The sequence below is a fragment of the Diplotaxodon limnothrissa genome, linkage group LG22, assembly GCF_057381915.1.
Source record: "Diplotaxodon limnothrissa isolate DT_005_m linkage group LG22, D_limnothrissa_male_GT1.1, whole genome shotgun sequence".
Taxonomy (NCBI): Eukaryota; Metazoa; Chordata; class Actinopteri; order Cichliformes; family Cichlidae; genus Diplotaxodon; species Diplotaxodon limnothrissa.
The window spans coordinates 28713466-28736003 of record NC_140616.1 but is presented as its reverse complement, the minus strand read 5'-3'; the positions used below and the strand labels follow the sequence as shown (position 1 = coordinate 28736003).

At 43.7% G+C, this 22538-nt stretch overlaps 1 protein-coding gene across 1 annotated transcript in view; it reads right to left on the bottom strand.

Moving 5' to 3' along the window:
• The window catches only part of col22a1 (collagen, type XXII, alpha 1), a 66701-nt gene that overhangs the window by 4321 nt on the left and 39842 nt on the right, over positions 1 to 22538 (bottom strand). The window contains exons 32-64 of the mRNA XM_085346396.1: positions 22357 to 22410; positions 22149 to 22190; positions 22030 to 22062; positions 21141 to 21194; positions 20633 to 20686; positions 20496 to 20549; positions 20347 to 20400; positions 20191 to 20244; positions 19676 to 19780; positions 18385 to 18429; positions 17797 to 17874; positions 14684 to 14719; positions 14551 to 14604; positions 14339 to 14383; positions 13270 to 13296; positions 13085 to 13198; positions 12725 to 12778; positions 12513 to 12566; positions 12352 to 12405; positions 12207 to 12260; positions 11986 to 12039; positions 11784 to 11837; positions 11621 to 11674; positions 11488 to 11532; positions 9875 to 9928; positions 7189 to 7242; positions 6956 to 7009; positions 3209 to 3280; positions 3064 to 3099; positions 2939 to 2983; positions 1705 to 1884; positions 1530 to 1596; positions 1246 to 1428 (exon numbers count right to left, since the gene is read on the bottom strand). Coding sequence (XP_085202522.1) covers positions 1246 to 1428; positions 1530 to 1596; positions 1705 to 1884; positions 2939 to 2983; positions 3064 to 3099; positions 3209 to 3280; positions 6956 to 7009; positions 7189 to 7242; positions 9875 to 9928; positions 11488 to 11532; positions 11621 to 11674; positions 11784 to 11837; positions 11986 to 12039; positions 12207 to 12260; positions 12352 to 12405; positions 12513 to 12566; positions 12725 to 12778; positions 13085 to 13198; positions 13270 to 13296; positions 14339 to 14383; positions 14551 to 14604; positions 14684 to 14719; positions 17797 to 17874; positions 18385 to 18429; positions 19676 to 19780; positions 20191 to 20244; positions 20347 to 20400; positions 20496 to 20549; positions 20633 to 20686; positions 21141 to 21194; positions 22030 to 22062; positions 22149 to 22190; positions 22357 to 22410 — 2071 coding nt within the window. The remainder of the gene's footprint in view (positions 1 to 1245; positions 1429 to 1529; positions 1597 to 1704; positions 1885 to 2938; positions 2984 to 3063; positions 3100 to 3208; positions 3281 to 6955; positions 7010 to 7188; positions 7243 to 9874; positions 9929 to 11487; positions 11533 to 11620; positions 11675 to 11783; positions 11838 to 11985; positions 12040 to 12206; positions 12261 to 12351; positions 12406 to 12512; positions 12567 to 12724; positions 12779 to 13084; positions 13199 to 13269; positions 13297 to 14338; positions 14384 to 14550; positions 14605 to 14683; positions 14720 to 17796; positions 17875 to 18384; positions 18430 to 19675; positions 19781 to 20190; positions 20245 to 20346; positions 20401 to 20495; positions 20550 to 20632; positions 20687 to 21140; positions 21195 to 22029; positions 22063 to 22148; positions 22191 to 22356; positions 22411 to 22538) is intronic.

The window sequence follows — 22538 nt, the reverse complement described above, 5'->3', positions numbered from 1 at the left end:
GTTATTAAGTTTAATTAATTTAATTAATTATTAATTAAATTAAGTATTAAATATTAACTTTAAAAATGATTAAAAACAGAAAATAGAAAAAATGTGCAAATAGCAGCAGTGATATAAACAACTAGAATATAAACATCGTATTGCTTTTGTTGGGAGCAATGATGGTTAAAAAGTCTAACAGCTGCTGGGAGGAAGGCAGCAATGCTCCTTTGTGCACCCATGATGCAGCAGTGTGTCACTGAACGAGCACCAGTTCTCCAACAGCTTCATGCATGGGGCAGGAGACAATGTCCGAGACTGATGCTAATCTGGTTATAAGCTAACATTACGCCAGCTAACTCACACTTTTACACCATATGAGAGTTTATTCACCAAGCGTCTGTCAACTGTAGATCCACTTCAAAGAAAGCTTCAGTAAAAGCAGCAGTGCTTTGACAGACATTTTCTACAACACCTCAAGAGCTCACCTCAGCATCATGTCATCGGACAGAAGTGAGCTTCACTGACTCATCGACTCATATTTCACAAGGTTTGACAAACTCCTCCAAGGTAAATAGTTGTGGAAACTCTAAACCTGGGATTGAGATGTAAACAGCGATCTAACAGCCTACGCTCACTCGATAAACTCCAGTGTTTGAGTTCGTTTGCGGATAAAAATGTAAAATATCACAAAATATTGGCCACATTTTTGTATTCCTGATTTGTTGTTTTGATATGATTAAAATGTGTTAAAATATAGTATGCACAAAAATGTTTTATGCACAAACTGCAATAGAAACTGAGAGGAAACGCAAGATGGCCAACCACTATGCGGCACAGTAGGTGTTAACAAAATTTACACTGTGCACTCACAACTGGAAGCTCCGTCCATCTTTTACATAAAGTCGCTGGTTGATACACATTTTGTGTGTGGTCTGATAAGTCAGGCAGGAAATACTAAAACATGCTAGTGTCGTCATTTAGAGTAATTTAGTCAGGGATGTGTTTGGAATGCTAATATGCTAAAATGCTAATTTTAATGCTAATTCAGTATTATAGAAGCGCTTTATTTAGAAATTTAAAAGTATGCCTGTCGCTAACTTTAAACATGTTATGGAATTCATCACAATGTTGAGAACCACAATACTTTTGGGTTTATTTTGGGTGTTTGTTTTGGAAACAACTAAACAACAATGAGCCGACGATCATAAGCAAACCAATAGCAGCAAACCAAACCAAAAAACATTTCTCTGAATCTTGTCCTACCCTTAGGGCCCATGGGTCCCCTGGGTCCTTCTCCTCCATTCTGTCCGGGCATCCCAGGTTCTCCAGGGGGCCCAGGGCGTCCAGAGCTGCCATCTTTACCCGGAGGGCCCGGAGGTCCGGGGCGGCCCGCTGTGCTTTTCACATGTGCTGGCTGCATCTGAGCCATGAGATAAGCTAATTTGGCTGGAAGCAGAAAGAAAGGTTAGCGTAATATATCTAGCAAGGTTATTCTCATTGAACCCAAATGAACAAATATCTCAAAGGGTACCAGAAGAACCCCTCACCATCCAGCTGTTTTGCCAGCTCCTCCTGGATGAGCCGCCTCATCTGTTCCAGTGACACTGACTCTCCCTGGAGAAGCAGAGATGCTAATGAAAAATTATCATCTAATGGTGCTGTGCATACTGCTGTAGGGCCGATATTGTTTCAGAGTCTATTTCAGCTGGGTTTATGACTCACCCTGGGCCCTGGAAGGCCAGGGTTTCCTGAAGGTCCTTGTGGCCCTGGGGCTCCGATTTCTCCTTGTGGTCCTGACATGCCCATCATCCCCGTGTGGCCCTTCCTGCCAGGGGGACCAGGGTTTCCCGGCATACCTGGCTCTCCTGACTGCCCTTTATCTCCCTTTGTACCTGGATCTCCCTGGAACAGATGTCACCATGTTTGTAAATGTTTAGCCTCGAAGAACATGATCCCAAAGTAACCAGCAAGGCAGCTGGGCAAAAGTTAGTGTTTTTTAAGATGGTTGACATTATACATGAAGTGTGCATATTTAAAAAAAACAAAAATACCCAAAACTAATTCAGATTTGTCTGATCTCTTCGTTAAGATCACTTCCTCACACGATCGGTGCTGTTTTTAGTGTAGCTGTTACTTTTAGATTCTTACCACTCACTTCACTGAGAAATATCTTCTGTTACAAACTGAATCAATTTTTGTGTCCAAGGCACATCAAAAGCAAGACAAAATAATAAAACACACTTCTATTCATATCTGCACATAAGAGCTCAAATGCCATTTCACACGTTATTGGTGGTTTTGATCTAACAGCATGTAGACCTACATATCATGACACCTGCATTGTTTTAATAAAATGGTGCAGACACCACGCCTCCATCCTCTTATCGCACACTTTAACACACTCCAATGTTCTTGCTGTCTGTGTCAGATTTGTTTTAAAGTGTGGCATTTAAAGCAAATTTGCCCTTACAGAGCCCTGTGTGGCTTTTCTATGGGCAACCTCACTGTAGACTGCCCATAGAAAACTGTGGTGGAGTAAAATGTTGGCCGGGTCTGTATGGGTTAGCCAACAGGTGAGCCAATAGGGCTGTTTATCAGCAAGCCGACAGTGTGGACATAAAAAGGCAAAAATGCTATGGTCCACATGTGGGCAGTGTGGGTTTGCCCTGCATTTACAGCCCCACAGTTCATACACACCCACACACAGGCATGTTTTCTATGCGATTATAGTGTGCTCAGCACAATAAAGTCATTAGTTTCCCCCTTATTTCTTTATTTTAAGTTTCTTTAAAGGATTTTGGGGGGAAACGTATAAATTCATTTCTAGCATATTTGTCTGGTTGACTCAAAATCCTGTGGCACATCAGTAATTGTCACACGCTGCTATAATGTGTAAGTGTGTATGTCGAAAGTGGTCAGCAAAACTGATTTGGTTTACACTCCTAGCGCTGCTCACCTTCTCTCCTTTGATACCGCGATCACCAGCTCTGCCCGGCACACCCTACAAAATACCACAGACAAGTAAATGTTAGTGTGGATATAAAGATGATACGTCATCAGTTCTCTTTTGGAAAGTCTTACCTGTTTTCCTTCTGGGCCAATTGGACCGGGCGGACCCTGGAAATCAAAATAAAAGCTATTATTACCCACAGCTGCTCGTATTTGCGAGCTGCGATTAATCTTTACATCAAAACATGAATATATAAATAAATAATCTTGCAGTCACCGAGGGGCCTTTAGGTCCACTGAAGCCTGGTAACCCTGGATTGCCCGGCTCGCCCTTGTCTCCCCTGAGACCCTGTAGGACAGCAGAGACATGTTTGTCACATGGCACACTGTAGATGAGCAGGGCTGCATCATTACTGCAGATTTAGCTGCATTTCCTGCTCAGCATGCAGCAGAGCTCTGGATGAAATTTTCATAAATATTGTGGCTTGAAAACATTAAAATTCATATTTTCTAACCAGCGCGTGGGCTCAAAGACAAGCTGCTTAATGCATCCACAGAGTGGAGAAACGTATTAATGCCCATTTTATCGACACTTTCTTTTAAAAAATGCTGTATTTTAAATCTTTGATGTGCTTCTCTATCACCTCTGCTCCTCTCCACTCACTGCACCCCTTCCTTTTCTTTGCGTGGTAAATCTGACATCTGATACCATTTTGGTCGATATCTGACTCTTCCTCTGAACATCTCCTTCGCCATCCACTGAAATCACTCTCCATCTCCTTCTGTAACCTTTCTGCATTCTGGTTGCTGCCCTCTTCCCTCCCCCGGGCTGCTCCTGTTGATCTGCTTCCTCTGCTGACTGATATCATCGACTCCTCTGATAACTTCCTGCATATCGTCTGCCCTCCAGTTAGCAACATTTAGTCCACCTCCAAAGATACCATCCTTCAGCCCACAGGTCGGTGCACAGGTCCTGCTATTCCTTCCCACAGCTTATTAACATTCTCGTTGCACATGATACCGACACATAAGCTGATTTGATTTCAGCACGAATCACTAAACAAACGCTCTGCATATTTCAGCCTTTTCCTCAGTACTCTGACGTTACCAACTCTACGTTTAGCTGTGACATTTCCAATAATGTGACACTGCTTTACAATAAACAGTTTGCTTCAGGATTTATTTACCCTCAAATAAAGATTTGTTTATCATACTAATGATACGGCATTTAAAAATGTCACTGCTGCGAGGTGTTTTATAGCAATCATGATGATTTACTATTACACCTGATATTAAGGAGTAATTTAACACCAGCGTTTCACCTCTGACCACGCTCAGCATGCTCTCTCCTGTTTGGGCTCTCAGGTCCTACTAAGTGTATTTAAAACCCACGTATAAAAAAGGGCAGAGTACTTCTATGTGAAATATGACTTACAAAGCTGCCTTAGAATTAGAGGAATGGTCTCTCTGACTGATGCTGATGGTTGTCCATTGGGCTTCACTTCAGCTAATTTGACTCAATGAACTCTGAAACATCTTTGTGTAGTTGGTGCCTTTTGAGGAACTTTCATTGTGTTTTGCACAGACTATTAGTGGCTCTGTGTGTCTGCAGCCTATAAGGTTCAGAGGTTCAGTGCACAGAGGTTAACAGAGGTTATCGGCTAACACTAGCTTGCTAGTGTTTGTGCATAAATTTGGTGGCTGGGTTTCGCTTTTGGGAACACATTGCACATTGAACCTCTACGTAATGACTTTCAGTCACAAGGAGTTTGAATAGGTTTGGCACACGGAGGTTTGCTCTGACTCGGATTGACTGCAATCACTCACAGACAGATTGGTGAAGATTTACCAACAATAATGGTCACAGCAACTAACTGAGTTGTTGCAGGCTGGTCGCCATCTTCTAAGTAACCACATCGAAGGTGACTTGCACACTGTTGCATTAACTTTGGTTGTAGTGCAGTCTCCAACATCTGCTCTTCCTAGTGTTACTGTAGCAACAAGGGCAGATGCTGGGACCGATTCTACATACAAGGCTTCTCTTACAAAGCAAGAAGTATTGTTCATATTATGGCAACAAAACCATCACCAAGAAACTACTGGGGGACATCATGGTGGCTACATCTATCTCCAGTAACACTGTGAGGAATCTTGGGGTCATTTTTGCCAGGATATGTCCTTCGATGCACATATCAAACAAATATGCAGGACTGCTTTCTTCCATTTGTGCAACATTTCTAAAATTAGAAATATCCTGTCTGAGTGATGCTGGAAAATTAGTTCATGTATTCATTACTTCTAAAATGGAATATTGTAATTCATTATTATCAGCTCACCCTAAGAGCTCTCTGAAAAGCCTTCAGTTGATGCAAAATGCTGCAGCGAGAGTACTGACAGGGACTAGAAAGAGAGAGCATGTTTCTCCCATACTCACTTCTCTTCATTGGCTCCGTGATAAATTAAAATTAAAAATTTCTCGTCACATACAAGGCCCTGAATAATCAGGCTCCATCTTATCTTTAAGACCTCATAGTGCCATATCACCATAATAGAGCACTTTGCTCTCAGACTCCTGCGTTACTTCTGGTTCCTAGAGAATTTAAGAGCAGAATGGGATGGAGAGTCTTCAGCTTTCAGACCCTTCTTCCGTGAAACCAGCTCCCAAACTGGGAGCACGTTCCACAGAGGACAGGCCTGAAAGCTGAAGGGTCTCCCTTTCACAGAACCAGCTCCCAAACTGTCACTACTGAGCACTTAGCTGCACAATCTCATACACATACACCAAGGTTCTTTTTACACATTTCTATTGCACTGTCTTGGGTCCACATCGTTGTCTTCTATGTAGTGTTGCACTGCCTTTGTTTTTTTGTTGTTGTTTTTTTTGGAGGGGGAAGGGTTGCAATTTTTGCACATTGCACTTTATGCAGTCCTGTGTTGGTTGTCTGTTATATGTCATATGTAGCACCATGGTCGTGTAGGGATGTCATCTCATTTTACTGTGTACTGCACCACTGCACATGGTTGGAATGACGGACACTGGCTCTACTTTTAAGATTAATCAGAATGAACGTTTTAAGCTTAAACAACTAATAAAGGTTACTTAGCTACTCTGTGACAAGCTTAGACTGAGTCTCTGCAACTGAGCCTGGAAACACAGTTCAGGAAAATATGCAAAGGGAATTCATTTAACTCCGATATCCACTTGGTAAGATGCTTAACCCTCACAACTGCTTCAAGTGAACTCTGAATGTAGATTCTGATTACAGTCAATTATGTTCAAAGCAGTTTAGAAAGGGATCATTTAATGGCCAGTTTGAACAGGACTGATAATTACAGCAAATGAAACCTGTTTAGCGTTCAAGTGCTCATTTGAATATTGTTTCCTGACAGACTCAAAATGTAAATGTGAACCAATTCTTTAACCGATAGCTTTGTCACTGCTGGCTTTTCTCCAAATCCTCACACACTCACATTTTCACTGTAAAATCATCCCTGAAGGAAACCTTGTGAGCCAGAGTTGTTTTTCCCCTGATATCAGGCACTCTGTGCAAAACCTTCCAATAACCTTGGTTGCATTCTGCATCACCAGACAATTCAGACCTTTTGTCACCAGAGACTCAGCTTAGGCGTGTCTCTGTGGGTGCGCGTCAAAACACAATTACTAGATGAGTCTTCTAGAAAATGACGATCACCTGATTCACTTGACTTTGAGGGTTTCTTTTCTTCAACTAGCAGCAACCCGGCCAACTCCCTTCCTCACTCAAGGGAAAGTGATGTTCCCTCCCCAGTCAGAGCAACATTGATGTTCCATCAAAATCTGACAGCTCATTTCTTCAAAAAGTCTCCTCTTGCCTTCAGTTTCATGTACGCCTGTTCTGCTATCACTGAAAATACTGCTTCAGCTCATTCATTCTCTGGGTGCTTGTCACAGAGTTAAATTAGGGATACGTGCTTCTTACATCAAAGGTGAAAAAACAGTAAAACTGAATGCAAAGATTTTGCAGAACAGGAAGAGGAAACTCACCGGTGTTCCGGGGAGACCTGATTTTCCTGACGGTCCCGGTTCACCCGGCTTGCCCTGGGATACAAGTTAAAAAAACAAGAAGAAGAAAAAAAGATATAATGGAAAAAAACTGATGAGGAAGGGCAGTGAGAGAAACAGCTTGAGTGCCACTTTATGTCCCTATCTGTCAGCGTGACACCGTGCTGTCTCTTCTCTGCATCAGACAGCCATGCCAGTGACTGAAAATGACTCACCGGCTCTCCTCTTGGGCCTAAAAGTCCTTCTGGCCCTGGAGGTCCCCGAAGACCCTGTAAGAAGACAACATTAGTACCCTGCATTCAAACTGGTTGAATGAATTTTATCGCATCTTTAGGCCAAAATGGGGGCCAGATGCTAAATATTAGCATCAGTGCAAAACCCTCCGTTCTGGAGTGAGCAGCATCTTTTCATCACTACAGTAAATGTGTACTGGCGGAAAGATGAAGATACTTATTTCTTTTATTGCTCATATTATATACTGTATGTATTTTATTTTCTTCAGCCGTTTAACATTTACAATTTACAGCTGTTTATACCAATTTTTTTTTTTTTTTTTTTTTTAAAGCTCTGATTGGTCCCCAACGTCGCTAAAGCAGTTGATATCAGCGCAAGTGAGTAATCAAAGGTGAACAGTGCCAGAGATTTAGGTCCATTCTATAAGGTGTCACTGGCTCCTCTATAACACATGGACATCAACAAACGCTGGATTTCGTTTTTTGAGATGCTCTGCCAGGACTTTACTACAGCCACATTCAGTTGTTGCCCATTTCTGGGTCTTTTGCCTTCAGTTTGGTCTTCAGTAACTGAAAAACGTGCTTTGTTGGGTTGAGATCAGATGACTGACTTTGAGAAACTCTTGTGTTGCTTTAGCAGTACGGCTCAATACATTACGAAGCTTTGTAAAATTACTTTGTGCAGCATTTGCCTGAATCTGAGCAGAGAGTGGAGATTAATCACATTCTGAAATACAGTGTGGATACCACAATATCTACTGCTCACAGAAATATTGTTGCCGTTTTCTTGCCTGTTGGACAAGTCGGCCGTTACAGGCCTCTGATTTATGCAGAGCGGTTTATAATAAAGCAAGCTCAGAATTCATTTAGTGAAAAGCTTCCTCAGCCTCTTTTAGCATCCGCCTGCAGAGCCTGCATTTGATGGGAAAAACCACGCTGCATCGCCACGTTGTAGCCAAAGAACCGCAGGTGTAAACACCAGTTCTTACACTGGAGCATGCTTTCCAGATTCAAGTAGCATCACGTGTAGCATCAGGTCATTCATTTGTGACCTGGCAGTTTGAGCTGCACTCAGTCGACTGTGTTGCTCAATAGTGAAAGAAACATGCAAAGGGCTAATTTGATCTCCTTACGTAGCATAGCCTTACTGGACCGCAGCCTCTCCTGTAGGAGGCTGTTAAATGGGAATTGTTGTTGTTGTAGGTGAAAAATATATTCTTACTTCAGGAGACGTGAGCTGTGAGAACATTCTGTCTCATTGCCTCACAGCCAGAGGATCAGCTTGGTGAAAGAGGTTTTTGTGAAGTGCTACTGCACACCATGCCACAAGAAAAATGGGGGCATAACAATCCTGCAGTTTCTGAGTGTATGTGCGAGTTTTCACTTTGACGAAGAGAGAAAAAAACCCCCCAAAAAAAACAAAACAACTCTCACACAGTGTCAAAAGATAAAAACGGCACTGCCACGACTTGGCCGCAGTCGTTATAAAAGACATGATTAAAGATGCCGGTGATGGTGTGCCAGGAAGAAACTTTTTTATTATCTGCATTCCCTCAATCAATACATCTGCTTCCAGACAACATTAATGATCACAGTCAAGAGCTCAGCGACTGAGACAGAACGTGCTGGAGGATTTTGAAGGGGGTGACAAATGTTTACAGCAGGGGGGATATCAGAGAGCTGCAGTCGAGGCATTATCAGGGTTTATTTGGGGTTTTTTCATGTGTACGTTTCTTTCCTTTAAATGTATTGTCTGTTCCTCAGTGCGCCATAAGGGCTGAAAACTGAATATAATAAAAGCTGCATTTTTCCTTGTGGTGCCCCTTTCTGTATATATGTACAGTGCTTAATAAATGAATGAGAGCATCATAAAAACAAGAAGAAATCTGTCAAACGTGTTTAAAACTAAGAGCTATATTGTTATCGTCATGATCTCTGGGTTTTGATTTTTCTGGAATCACTGTGTTTTCCTTTTCATGCTTGTGTGTTGTGTTCAGTTTTGCTTCCCCTGTCTTGTTATTCCTGATTTGTTCTTGTTCAGCTGTCTCCACTTTCTTAATTACCTTCCTGTGTATTTACTGTCTCTGTCCTCCACTACCCTTTGTCACGTCCTCTCCTCTCGCAGCGTCTTCCTCGAGTTCCACGTTTTCGCAGCTTCTTCTTTGTTTGAGTTTGTGAATTATTGAGCTTTAGGACGGCAATACAACTGTCTTTTAGTTTATTCTTTGTCTCTGATTTCTGCAACTGTGTCCCACACGACCTGCCACACAGCTGTGTGACAGTTATTTATTAGGAGAGTAACTGAATTTACATCTTTACACCCGAGTTTGAGTCAGCACTCAGAAATTAATCAAGCATAACATTCATTCACTAAAAAATGTTCAGTTTAGGAATGCAAGTAAATTAATTGGCAAATTATTGGCAGTTTCGTCAAATAATAATAATATTTTGGGGTTTTTTTGTAAAACAGTACATTTGAAAATTTCTAGAAAACTCATAAACGATAATGTTAAAGTTAAAAAACTGCACATACTGGTTGCTAATTCCCACTACTGTTAGTTTAGGGCAGCTGTGTGATAAACCTTGGCCTGAGTACTTCTCTAAAAAATGCATTAAGCACTTAAAGTAGAAAGGAAGGAAGCGAAATTTGATAAAACCCACCACGTACCTCTTTCCCAGCTTTACCGTCACGTCCAGGTGATCCCGGCTTTCCATCTTCTCCCTGTGCCACATAACAAAAAACATCAACTAAACAAAGAGAGAATATGAAGGTTACATTACGATGACTCATAATGTAACCTTTGCTGCTTATAAGAATAACACAACACTGCAGACCAGAGAGCTTCCTGTAAGAATCTATATGATGCTTCCAGACTACGCTGAGACATTCTGCACTTGTAAAATCTACTTTCAATTTTAAGATTGAGTTTAATTTACATGGAGGTGATAATGAAGGGTAAGTCTTGTGTCTACGGCAACAATTCCTCTAATAAGCTGTCTGCAGAGTGTCTGCAGGGCGAGGAGGCTGCCTGCCTCGCTGTGACTCACTCAGACTTGTCTGTAATGAGCCATGCTATTGGTCACGGGGCTTTGACAGAATGCAGAAGAAAGCAGCAGGTGTGATGAGTCTCTATTAAAACAGGTGTTTAAAAAAAAAAAGGTGAGCCTCTGGGCTGGTGTCAGATATGAGGTGACGGTGCAGTGCGGCGAGCTAAACAGCGAACGTGGCTGTGTGCTATACCCTGCACCCCTGCTGTGAGTAAGGCTGTTGAGCCAGAGACTAAGTAACACTCCTCGCCAGTTTCACACTGCATGCATTTGTGAGCAGTTGAGAAAGTGACGGTGCGGCAGTTTTCAAAGCCACCAACGACGACACTCGCGGCTACATTTGTTGTCCTTTGTCGCACCGTCACTGATTATATTTGCATGTTTTACTTGGTTTTTCTTGAGGGTAACATGAATGCAGCAAGTCTGCACAGACACCAAGATTATTTTGGGTAGTTGTTTCAGGACCCATCACGCTGTCTGGCAAACTGCACACCTCTTCAGGAAAAAAAATGCTGTCACAAAACATAAATAAAACTGCACTGGTGCAGATTTTCTGCTTTTTTGCACTGCCAGAATCTCAAAATGGTTTTAGCTCGCATTTTTAAGGTCAGCTGTTTATGTGCGGCCTTGTGAAGTAAAAGGAGAAACTGTGTCCCGTCTTGTTGCTGGAATCTCTCGGTATTTGTATTTAGTCGTGGCATTACAATAGTTGATATAGTCTGTAATGCGGTGGGTTATTTTACTTTGCTTTAGGAGTCTGATACTGCATGAAAAAGGAAAAATAGCTATGTTTTAGTTAAACTGAGGGTTAGACTACCAGGCAAGCTCAAGATAGCCAGCGTTTCTTTGTGGTAACTGGCTGAAAGAAACGTTAAAGCCTCAGTAGGCGACAGTATTGCAACGGTGGTTATCAACTTCCTTACGTTTCATGTGTCAGTTATTCAGTTAAGTGGAAAAGATAATAAACAGGTATAGAGAAAATGAAAAATGTCTTCAGAATTATCCATCATGTCTCTATGTGTTACTCTCAAAAGCCAGATGTCTTTAAACTGGTATTTTGAAGTTTTCCTTTGGTCATTGGCTGCGTTTTAATCATTATGATTTCAGTCTTTGTACCTGACCATTCATTAACACTGACCTATAACTCCTTCTCTTTCTCCTGTAATGTCTCTAACATATTATTCTTGTTTAACAGCGCACCTCTCTGCTCAAATACATTAAAAGCAAACCAACCTTAGTTCCTGGAGCTCCAGGTTCTCCTCTGTGGCCTTTGAAGCCCTGGTTAGAAAGAGAAGGTGCAGCGAATCAGTCACAGCAATTTGCATATCACCAGGTTCTTCTATCAGATCTACTGCTGGCTACTTACAGGGAGTCCCCTGAGCCCTGAGTTTCCTGGGGGTCCAGTTTCACCTTGTTTGCCCTGAAAGGAAACACCTTGAGTGAGTATGTGTGTATAAATAAATACAGACAATATCTTCCAGTTAGTGTTCAAACTTTTTATGCTCTGTGGGTCATTTCCATCAACTTACAGGTTCTCCTGGTTCACCTGGTCTGCCATCTTTTCCCATTTTGCCAGGCTGCCCCTGTGATAAAGGAAAACAATTATTTAGGGTCTGCAGCGTCAAAGACCCAAAGGCCCACTTATGGTTTTATATTGTTGCCTAAAATAATCACAGCATCCAGCAGGAACTGCATATTCATGATGCTTTACGTTCTCATGATTTTTCTTACTATCAAGCCAGGAAGCCCTGGTGGTCCCTGGATTCCTTTGAGACCCTCTTTGCCCTGGTGAAAACAAACACAAAAACGGGTCACCAACAAAAAAGAAATGATTAATAGCCATTATTACGGCACAGGACGGTGACCTACACGCTAGAGGGAAGCGGGTTGTACAATAATGACACATGGGTAATGGGCTCTCTGAGCAGAAAGTACACAGGGTGCTAACCGACCTTTTCTCCAGGGGGTCCTGGGGGGCCCGCAGGCCCAGGCAACCCATCGTTACCCTGAAGAGGAAGAGACGATGTCAGTGGAGGTCAATATTCACTTTTCACGTATTCTGACAATGTTGTAAACAAGGCTGAAACATCGACTTACAGGTGTACCCATTAATCCAGGAGGACCTGGATGACCAGGAGGCCCCGGGTGACCCTATTAAACAGATAATGGTCATTAAAATCGAGCTGAAGACTTTGCATTGGATGTTTCTTCAAACACAGCGAGAGGAAGGTTGGAAATGTCACAGTGGAAAAACACACCTTGTCCCCTTTGTCTCCGGGGTTTCCAGCAGGTCCTCGATCACCTTTTACACCCTGTGGTGACAAAAAGAGAAAAGCATTTGGTTGGAAAAACGTTAGGCTTGAGAAAATAAAGTTCAAAATATCTCCCTAACGTCTGAATGATGTAAAAAAAAAAAAAAAAAAACTGATTGAAGCAGCTAATAAGTTTGGCAGTAAGTGAGCACACATGCCTTTCCTCCATCGGCTCCGGGGGCCCCTGGAGGTCCGGCTAGTCCTGGCGGGCCCTGCAGTGACACAGCAGACCATCAGTCTCTGTCCGAGCCAACAGTGGCGAGCACCGTCGCTGGTTGCTAATCGCTCACCGCTACCCCCCAGAGGAGGCCGAGCTAATGATGCAGACAGAGCCTCGCCATCCGTCACAGCAGGTGACGGATGGCGAGGCTCTGACCTCATGACTCACACAGGGCAGCAAACACACACTTTATAAAATGTGCTTAAATACATGCTTTTACATTATAATAGACTTTAGGCAAGAGAAGTGAAGTGAGGTCATTCACTTTAATTATGACATGTTAATAACTTTGACCCACTTGGTATCCATCTTCTCCATTTTTCCCAGCAGGTCCCTGTTGTCCTTTATCTCCTGGGATTCCTGGGAGTCCAGGTGGTCCCGGTGGTCCTGCAGGGCAGTCTGAGCAAAACTCCTAAAGATGGCACAGACACGCTGTCATCAAATGATCCACATATCAAATCATATCAAATAATGGCTTCTTACCTTTGGGTCAAAGTCTGGGGCTTTTCCCTGGGAGACAGAAAATAAATGAGTTAATGGAAACAAAGTAACATCAAGGGATCTGTGCACAAGCCAAAATTGTGTCCAAAAAAAGTATCATATATATATAGAATATAAACATCTTGCTCCAAAATGAATTCTGCATTCTAGTGGACTCTCAAGATTTCCAACTTCAACTTTAAAACTAGATTCCAGAGTTTTATTCCCATTTCCCCGAGCTGCAGCCAGAAGCTGACCATTTACATTAGTGACACTCTAAGGTTGACTTTAATCTTTAACAAGAATAAAATGTAGCCTTATAAAGTTGGTAGGATGAACATGTTAACACAAAGCAACATCCATTCAGCCGTGCATCTGTTTCCTGCCAGTTATTTGGGTCCAGGTCGTGGGGGTGGCAGTCTAAGCAGAGGAGCCCAGGTCATGGCCTCCAGGTCTTCTGGTAAGATACTGAGGTGACGTCAAGGCAGAGAGGACACATAAGATGCCCAAACCACCCAAACTACTCTGAGCCCCTCCTCAATGACTAAGTTCCCTCATCCTTGCTGTACAGCTACACCTGAAAAACCTTCAGAGGAAGCTCGCTGACACCCCCACAATCAGTCACTGCAGTCAGCGTGTGGCCATCAAACAAGAGCTGGATGCAAACCAAGGTTTTAGACCGACGAGCAACAGGCCTGATGTTTTGTACTTACTTTGAAACCCCCATACACTGCATGTAGTTTTCCAAACTCCCGAGCATGCTCAAACAGCAATCTGAGTAGTAATTTAGTCTCTCTCCAATATTGCTCTCATTTTATGTCTATTTTGTGTCATGTTAAAGTCTGAGAAACATATTTAGCTGCTAAGCTTAGGCCTTTTTAGAACCTTTTCATGAAAAAAAGCTGCGACCAACAAAAATTGCTCTGATAACTCACATGATCCTAGTGATAGTGACAGGACAAAGTGTTCTCATATCCCGCTTTATATTTAATGCATGCACTAAAACTAAGCAAACAGCTGGAGAAACAGAAGCTCTGATGTAGCCTGGTGTTCTCTCGCTGTGTGTACTTACAGGCTCTCCTGGTGAGCCCTTTTCTCCTGGCCTTCCTGGCAGACCCTACATTTGGAGAAAAAGCCACACATTACATTTTCTATCAGCTGAAGATCACAGGCATGCATCAGCATCCACCAAAACTGTGGTTCACTGCAGAGAGTTATACAAGTCAAGACAAGTGAAGCATAAATGAACTTATTTATGAGTAAATATTTCAGTGTTGGACTTACATTGTGACCTGCTGGGCCTTGAGGACCAGCAACACCTGGTGGACCCCTCAAACCCTTAAACCCAGAAATGCACGTTAAAGACGATACAATAATAGCATGGAGTTATTTAAAAAATGCTTCAGTAAATATTCACCACAGGTCCAGATGGTCCAGTTTGTCCTGGAGGTCCCTGTAAACAAGAGTCATGGTGAAATTTGTGGCTAACGTTAAAGCAACATTGTAAATCTTCAGGATCTAGACGATGAGATGTTACATTTCCAGTAAAGTGTTACATATTTTGGCATTAGAGTTTATCTTTGGTGCTTGCAAGCAGAGAAAAAAAATTAAACAAAAATACGATGGGCATTAACAACACTCTGCCGCCGGCGCATCGAGCCACCTGGGGGGCTCTTCAACTGGTGGGGAAGATTGTCACATCTTGCAGGAGCTTTCCTCTCCTCAGGAGCTCCCTCTGCAGGAGGGGGAGATACAGGAGAGGTGGAGGAAGATCTCAGCCTGGGTGTTTATTGTCTTATGTAGTCTGGAAGATGAGTGGATGGTGGGGAGGGTGCAGTTTTCTCTGTGGTGGGGTTGGGTGGACTGTCCCAGGCTCTGTGGGGCCGGGAGGCGCTGCTGCACTGGGCCCGGTCTGGATGGGCCTGGGCCCCCTTTCCCTGGTGGGTCGCGGAGTATGGGGGTGCCTACTGGGGTCAGCGGGGGAGCTGGCCCCAGGGAGGGGTCACTTGCCCCTCCCTTCCTTCCCTCCCCATCTCCAGCTGCCTCCCTCTTCCCGCTCCACCACAACCACCCACACATGCAGGACCTTGGAGTAGGGGTATGTCACCAGGGTGCAGAGGAGGCTACCCCCCCCCCCCCCCCCTCTGTCCCCTTCTGGCTGCCTCTGCCTCAATTTTATCCCACAACTTAGACATTCACATTACTCACACTCTCATTACACATACATATAGGATCTTGGGGGTGGGCACGATACACGGAGTCCAAAGTACCATCAGGGTGTACACCCCACCCCTGGCGTCGTTGCCCACCTCTCAATTTTGAATACACGTAGACATTGAGGGCTAGCAGGAGGGACCATGCGCTTACCTGCTGCTCTCTGGCAGGTAGCTCCATGCCCTCCTGGGTTTTAAATGCACCTTAAAACACACATGCATCAACACTACAATGAGCGGGTGGAGGGAGGTTTGGAGTCTTCTCTCACCCCCATTCTCTGCGGCCTGCTGGAGCGGGGGGGATAGGACTAGGAGGAGGAGTTGGCCGTCCAACTGCGGTCTGGAGTGTGGGGCCTTCCTGCTGCTGCGGAGTCGGGGCGGTCTGCCTCCCCCCACCGCAGGGAAAAGGGAAACACCACCTGGGTCTGGGTGCAGTTCCCCCCTCCAGGGGCAAGAGTACCTAGACCCGGTTTGTAGAGTACGCTTTGGGAGTGTGATCGTGTGTACAGCGTCTCTTTATGTCTGTCTCCACGTTGGTTGAGTGTGGAGTAAGTGCATATGAGAGCATGAGGGTGGGAATGGATGTTTGTATCTGTGTGTGCCTGTATGTCTGTGTCTATATGTCAGGTTGGGTATCAGGCGCCACCTCTCTGGGGACACCTCAGGCCCTCCAAGGTTTGGAGGCCTATCTCCCCCCACCAGTGGCAGACGCCCTCAGACATCGGTGCATTGGTGGTTCTTTGTGTCCGGGGATGGGCGTCCGGGTACACACCGGCTCACTCCTTGGCGGCCGCTTATCGGGGCCTGGAGCCTGGGGCTCGCTCGGGCCACTTCGGAGGTGGGGTGCCCCCGGCCTCTCGGCCTGGGGCTCGGTCACTCAGGCACGGCTGGCTGCCGGTGGAGCTCACGGGCGCGTCACTGCAACTCCCCCTGGCTTCTGCTCCGCGGCTGCTGAGTGACCCCTCATCTGGGACTCTCCTCAGCTCTTTCTGGGACAGTGGCGCGGCTGCCCCTCTGTTGGTCTTCCTTGGTCTCTTGTGTTCTGGGGGCCTCTGGATGTCTGGAGTTTTGATCTCCTCCATACCTGCTTCATGCCCTGGAGGACGGGGCTGTGGCCCCCCCACACCCTCTAGCAGATCATTACATGAAGGAACCTTTTAAAAAACAAAAAACAAGCGCGTCCATGCTCACAGGTGTACACACGGGTGATCACACCCACAAACTACACCCTTTTTGGCTCCTACCTCAAAGCACACTGTGTTCTGTTGATCTTATGTGCTGCACAATAATGTTTAATATTTAGTATTTACTGTCATATTCCCATATATCATTGTGATGTTGTTTATTCTATTACTCTTGTTCTCTTCTGCTTGTTTTCTTTTTTCTTTCTCAGCAGGTGATCCAGGTGATTGATATATGCATTTTTTTTTTCTCTGCCCGTTCTGTTGGTTTTTGTCTTTTGCCCTTCTCCCCCGTCCCTCTTCTCAGCTGTTTCTCTTTCCCTCTTTCTTTCTCCCCTTCTTTCCCCCAGTCAAGTCTGTCCCGTATTCAGTAAGTGAAAATAAAATAAACAATAAAAGGTGAATCACTGTCTCCGCTGAACTATGGACACGCACACACATACACTTACACTGATAGGCACTCACTCATCCCCCCTCCCTTTCCAACGCCTTCGATGCTTGTTTCCGGCGAGGGAACACGGCGGGTCTGTGTGCCGCGCTGGAATGATAGCGCTGTGCAGGATGGCTGCTGTGTTTCTTCGGATTACTCCTCACCCCCCACCCACCCCTGTGGCTTGTCATGTCTTCACAATGTTGTGCTGTGGACATTTATGTGCTTTTTTGTGCAAAGGAGTTTTTTTGTTTCCTGTTCTCATGCTGTCCTACCATGGAAGCACAGCATGAGTAGGGGTCTCTTTTTTCCTCTTGTACTTCCCCACTGTAATGTACATTTCAATGTTTTTCTCTGATTCTACCAATCTCCGACCTGTATCCCCATGTAATGTTTGTGCTATATGTGTAAGGTCGGGGGGGGGTCCCATTTCACTGCAGGGCAACCTGCATGTGACAAATAAAGCTTTGATTGATTGATTGATTGATCAAATGGACCATTACGGCAAGGCTGGGATGGTCAATTTGGTAAAGTAAATCCATTTGGGCATCTTTTTTTGCCTTTAGACAATAATTCTGATGGCAAAAGAGCCAAATGGGACAGGCAAAAAAACAAAAAAAACCCCAAAAAAACCCAACAACACTAACTTAGACGGGTTACCAGTGATCTGAAGGTCAAAAGGATCACTGTGGCGTGGTGTACGTACCATTTGTCCTACTTTGCCTTCTCCTGCAGGACCCCTGTCCCCTGGTAACCCAGGTTCTCCTCTTGACCCTGGTTGACCCTGGGACGAAAAGAAAAAGCTAAATTTATTTCACCCTCCAGCTGCCAGTATGTTTAGCTAAGGTTCTGGCGCACTGCATTCAGCAATGATTGCCAAACCCAGAAATACAACTTTTTTCTGAGTGACTGGTGGAAAAAATGAATAAAACAAATACAATCTAAGACATTTCTGTAGTCAGAAGAGAAAACGTCTCGGTGATGAGGGTGAGCAGTTTGACACCATAAATCCACCAAATGCCCCTTCCCAGCCTCACGCGTGCTGAAACTTTCACATCAAGCTCTTCACAACAAAGAGGCAGTCATAATCAGAGCGACGGTCACAGAGCAGTGGACACGGGAATTGCTTTTGCTGCTTTCTACAAAGATGAATTGTTTTTTTCCTCATTCGGGCAACAACAACTAAAAAAAAAAAGAACGTTTTTCCACATCAACAAAGGAGCACCTGTGCATGATAAACCGGAGCAGCTGAGGAGACCTAGAAAACTCTTACAAACTTCTGAAATGACATTACCTTCAGCCCTGGGGGTCCTTGGATTCCCTGTGGCCCCGGGTCTCCCTGTAATACCACAAATAAAATTGGTTATTAACCAAAATATTGCAATTAAACATCTTTGAATAAATCATTTATGGTCCACAAAGAGCTCCTATTCTTCATGCACGTGACTGTATCGAGGCCTCAGGGCCGCACCTGGCAGCTGTAAAAGAAGTAAAAAGAAAAAAAAGGGGAGTGAAAACTGCTGTGAGGCAAATCCGTTGTGCCCCTCTGCTGTTTTAATGTTATATGTCTTAACAATGTCCTTCCTGTTTGCTCTGCCCCGTCAGCAGGACGGCCACATGTTTGGATCACGGTGAAAACTGATGAAGACACATGTTGAGCTCCAGCACAAAATGTGCCTACTCAGGCTTGTTTTCTGCCTCATACAAGTGCTCATATTACGCTGCGGTTCAACAGGCAAGGAGATGTTTACAAGCAGAACACATGTGGAAATACAAAAGACTGTTCTGAGGCACAGTCACACGGGAGAGGTAATCCTAACCTCGATAAGCATACATTTCTGTTGTTAAAATGCAGATAGACTTCATAAGATTTGCCAAGTGTCAAATAATAATCAAATAAAAAGAGAAAATAATATGGTTTGGCAGTGTTCACCAGGATAATTCTCCCAAACTTTAAAGCAGCTGAAGGTAAACTGCTTAGGAATAACAAATAGGAAAAATGAATAAAAATTCTATGCAAAATTCCTTAAAATTGCAGTTCTTCTAAAGGCCACTTGAGGTTGGCTGCAAAAGTGAGTCAGCCTCCAACATTCAAATACCAACTTCAGCCTTGAAAACTTGTTTACAAGCCGGTCATGCACATCTTTAGAGCTAATTTTGTCCTCGGGTGGGTGTAGCCAGTAGCCGTCGGCTACACCTCTTGTCTGTGTTTGTGCCATTCTGACCATTTCATTTGAATTATTGGAAAAATTTTATGGATGCTATGTAATAAAGCCCTTACAAAGAGCCTGTGCTCTAATTTTAGGTGTTTTTTGTTTTTGTTTGTCCTCTTTCTAACTTGTGTTAGCTGGCTCCATGGTGTAGCCTTTGACAGTATAAGAGATGGATACAGCTGCCATGGTGATGGAGATGAAAAAAATCTTAATGTGATACAGAAGGGCTGAAATCCAGACAAGTTGATCTATTCTAATCATAATTGTGGCACTGTCCTATAATATGATATTGTATTAAATGACTTTAAATATCATTATATTTGTAGGATGAACTATGGTAAACATTCAGTAAATAACATAGCTGTGCCTTACATTTTGTCCATCTTTCCCCTTCCCTGGTAGTCCAGGAGGTCCAGGCAAACCAGGCTCTCCATGTGGTCCTGCGAGACCTTGTTGTCCTGGTTTTCCAGGTTCCCCCTAAAATAAATAATGGAATAAAAAGATCCTGCTTTTGTCTCTCAAGTCAGCAAAGCAGATGCCTCAGATACTTTTTTTTTCTGTTGCTCTGGATTCTGAAAGTAGTCAAATTCAATTCTATGTATGATCATTTATTATTTTAAATCTCAGTCTTATAATTATTATACACCTTGTCCTTCATATTAAAACTGCAGAGAGAGTACAAAGAGCTCTGAATTGCTACTCCTACATGTAGCTGCTGCAGCAGGATTCAAATGAATTCACAAACTGAAACAATGATGGAGGACATACAAGGTCACTCTTTTTCTCAGCAGTCTGTTTCTCTGCCAATACCAGTCTCAGCAAAGTCCTGATCCTGTCAAATCACACCCACCAAACACACTCATGGATTTTAAACATAAGTGACTGACCTTGTCTCCTCTTTGTCCAGCTGGACCTGGAGGCCCAATAATTCCCGGTATGCCCTAAAACATAAAAATAATTCTTAGCTTAATTTAATAATGTGTAGTATAAAGTCATAGGAAGCACTTGCAACAGACATAAATGATCAGAAAGAAAAGACTAACCACACTTCCTGGTAGTCCACGGGGACCCTGAAGGCCAGCTACGCCAGGTGGACCCTGGTAGAAACACAGAGGTCATCGTCATCCTCTATCGTACAGAAAACGTAGCGCTTGGTGTTAAAAAGTGAATCCTGTTAGATGGAACTACTTACTGGGTCTCCAACACGCCCAGTCTCTCCAGTGAGTCCAGTCTCACCCTTTGGGCCCTGGAAGCAAAGCAGCTAATCAGAGATATTCCAGTCGGAATGACTGTAGCTTAAAACGAGTGAGGAGATAACAAGCTTTGTACCGGTAGTCCAGGTGGTCCCTTAAAACCTTGTTCACCAGGTAGTCCTCTTGGACCCTACAGAGAAGATGCATCAATTTAAAAATATATTAAAACATTTCTCTTAAAGCGTTAAAAGGGCTACTCTAAAAACGAATGAAGAATAGTGATGATCCTAGTTGAAGACTTAAGACTTACTGTCATATGCTGCCTTAAGAATATGAGTCTGTTAATTCCAGCACATAATTCATGTTGCCTATTTAATGCTAAATATACCAGTGCACTCTGTTCTGCTGCACCTAATATACAATATATCAGCAAAGCAGAGAGAACAGAGATTCAGGGCACTGCATGACAGTGTCAAATATTTAATTTACTTAGCCAATTAAGGGAAGTCTCGGGAGCTCTCTCACTGTAACAGGACATCCTCGCTGCAGCAACGTCAAATCTCTACTGGCACCTAGTGGGATCCTGAGCGTATTGCTGGTTGAAGCTTGGTTATGTAAAAAGAGGAAGTGAAAACTAAACTCACCATCTCTCCTGGTTTCCCTTGTTCCCCTTTCTCTCCTTTCTCTCCAGGTCTCCCCTTAAGGTAAAAACAAGCAATGAAATAAATGGCAAAAATGCAGAAGATGAGAAGAGTAAGAACAGTGTTTATACTGATCAGGCATTATGACCACCTGCCTAAGGTTGTGTCTTTCCCCCTTTTTTCTGCCAAAACAGACCTCGGTGAGGCATGGACTCTACTAGACCCCTGAACATGTGCTGAAGGTGTGATGAGGTATTTGTTACCAAGATGTCACCAACAAATACTTTAAGTTGTGCAAGTTGTGAGGTAGCGTCTCCATGAATCAGCCTTATTTATCCAGGACATCCAACAGATGCTCGGCTGAACTGAGTTCTGGGGAATTTGAAGGTCAAGTCGATGCTTCAAAGTCATTGTTGTGCTCCCGGAACCATTCCTAAACCAGTTTTGCTTTGTGGCAACAAACAGGACAGTCCATGGCCCTGTCACTGCTTCACCACTGTTCCTTCCTTGAACCACATTTGATAGACACTGACCACTGCAGACCAGGAACACCCCACAAGAGCTGCAGTTATGGAGACGCTCTGACACAGTCGTCATAATCTGGCCCTCGTCACACTCGCTCAAATCCTTACACTTGCCCATTTTTCCTTTTTCTAAAATGTTCACTTGGTTCCTAATGTATCCCACCCACTAACAGCTGCCACGATGAAAAGATAATCAGTGTTATCTGCCTCACCTGTCAGGTGTCGAATGTTCTGTCTGATCGGTGGTATATAATATGTAAACATGTTTATTTATTTTTTTAAAATCAAGCAAATTGAAAGAAACAAAAAAACAGCCATTCTTCACAGATTTGATTCTGGAGTTTGTGAAATAGAAGAAGCGTACTCACAGGTTCACCAGGCTCAGGAATGACGTTTGCAACCTGTGAAGAAGAAAGCAGGTGACATCTCACCACATCTGCACTCTATTACAGTTAACACGAACACAAACAGCAGAAATATTACTCACATTTCCCGGAATGCCCGGCGGTCCCATAGCTCCCACTTCACCCTGAGGCAGGAGACAATATGTTCAGAGTCTGGATGCTAATTACCTTATTACAGCTAATACTGCAGGACGACCATTAGTGAGACAAATGCAGCAGCGTTCCTCCTATTCCTTCACTTTATTAAGGTGTCCAAAATATAAAAGTGGTTCCAGATTTTTGTTTTTTTACCTTGTCGCCTTTTTCACCTTTTGGCCCAACTGGTCCTGTCTGTCCTCTCTCTCCCTATGGGAAACAAAATATTCATTTTTTAAAACAGATCTCAGATATTCATCCATCCATCCATTCGCTTCCGCTTATCCTTTTCAGGGTCGCGGGGGGCGCTGGAGCCTATCCCAGCTGTCATAGGGCAT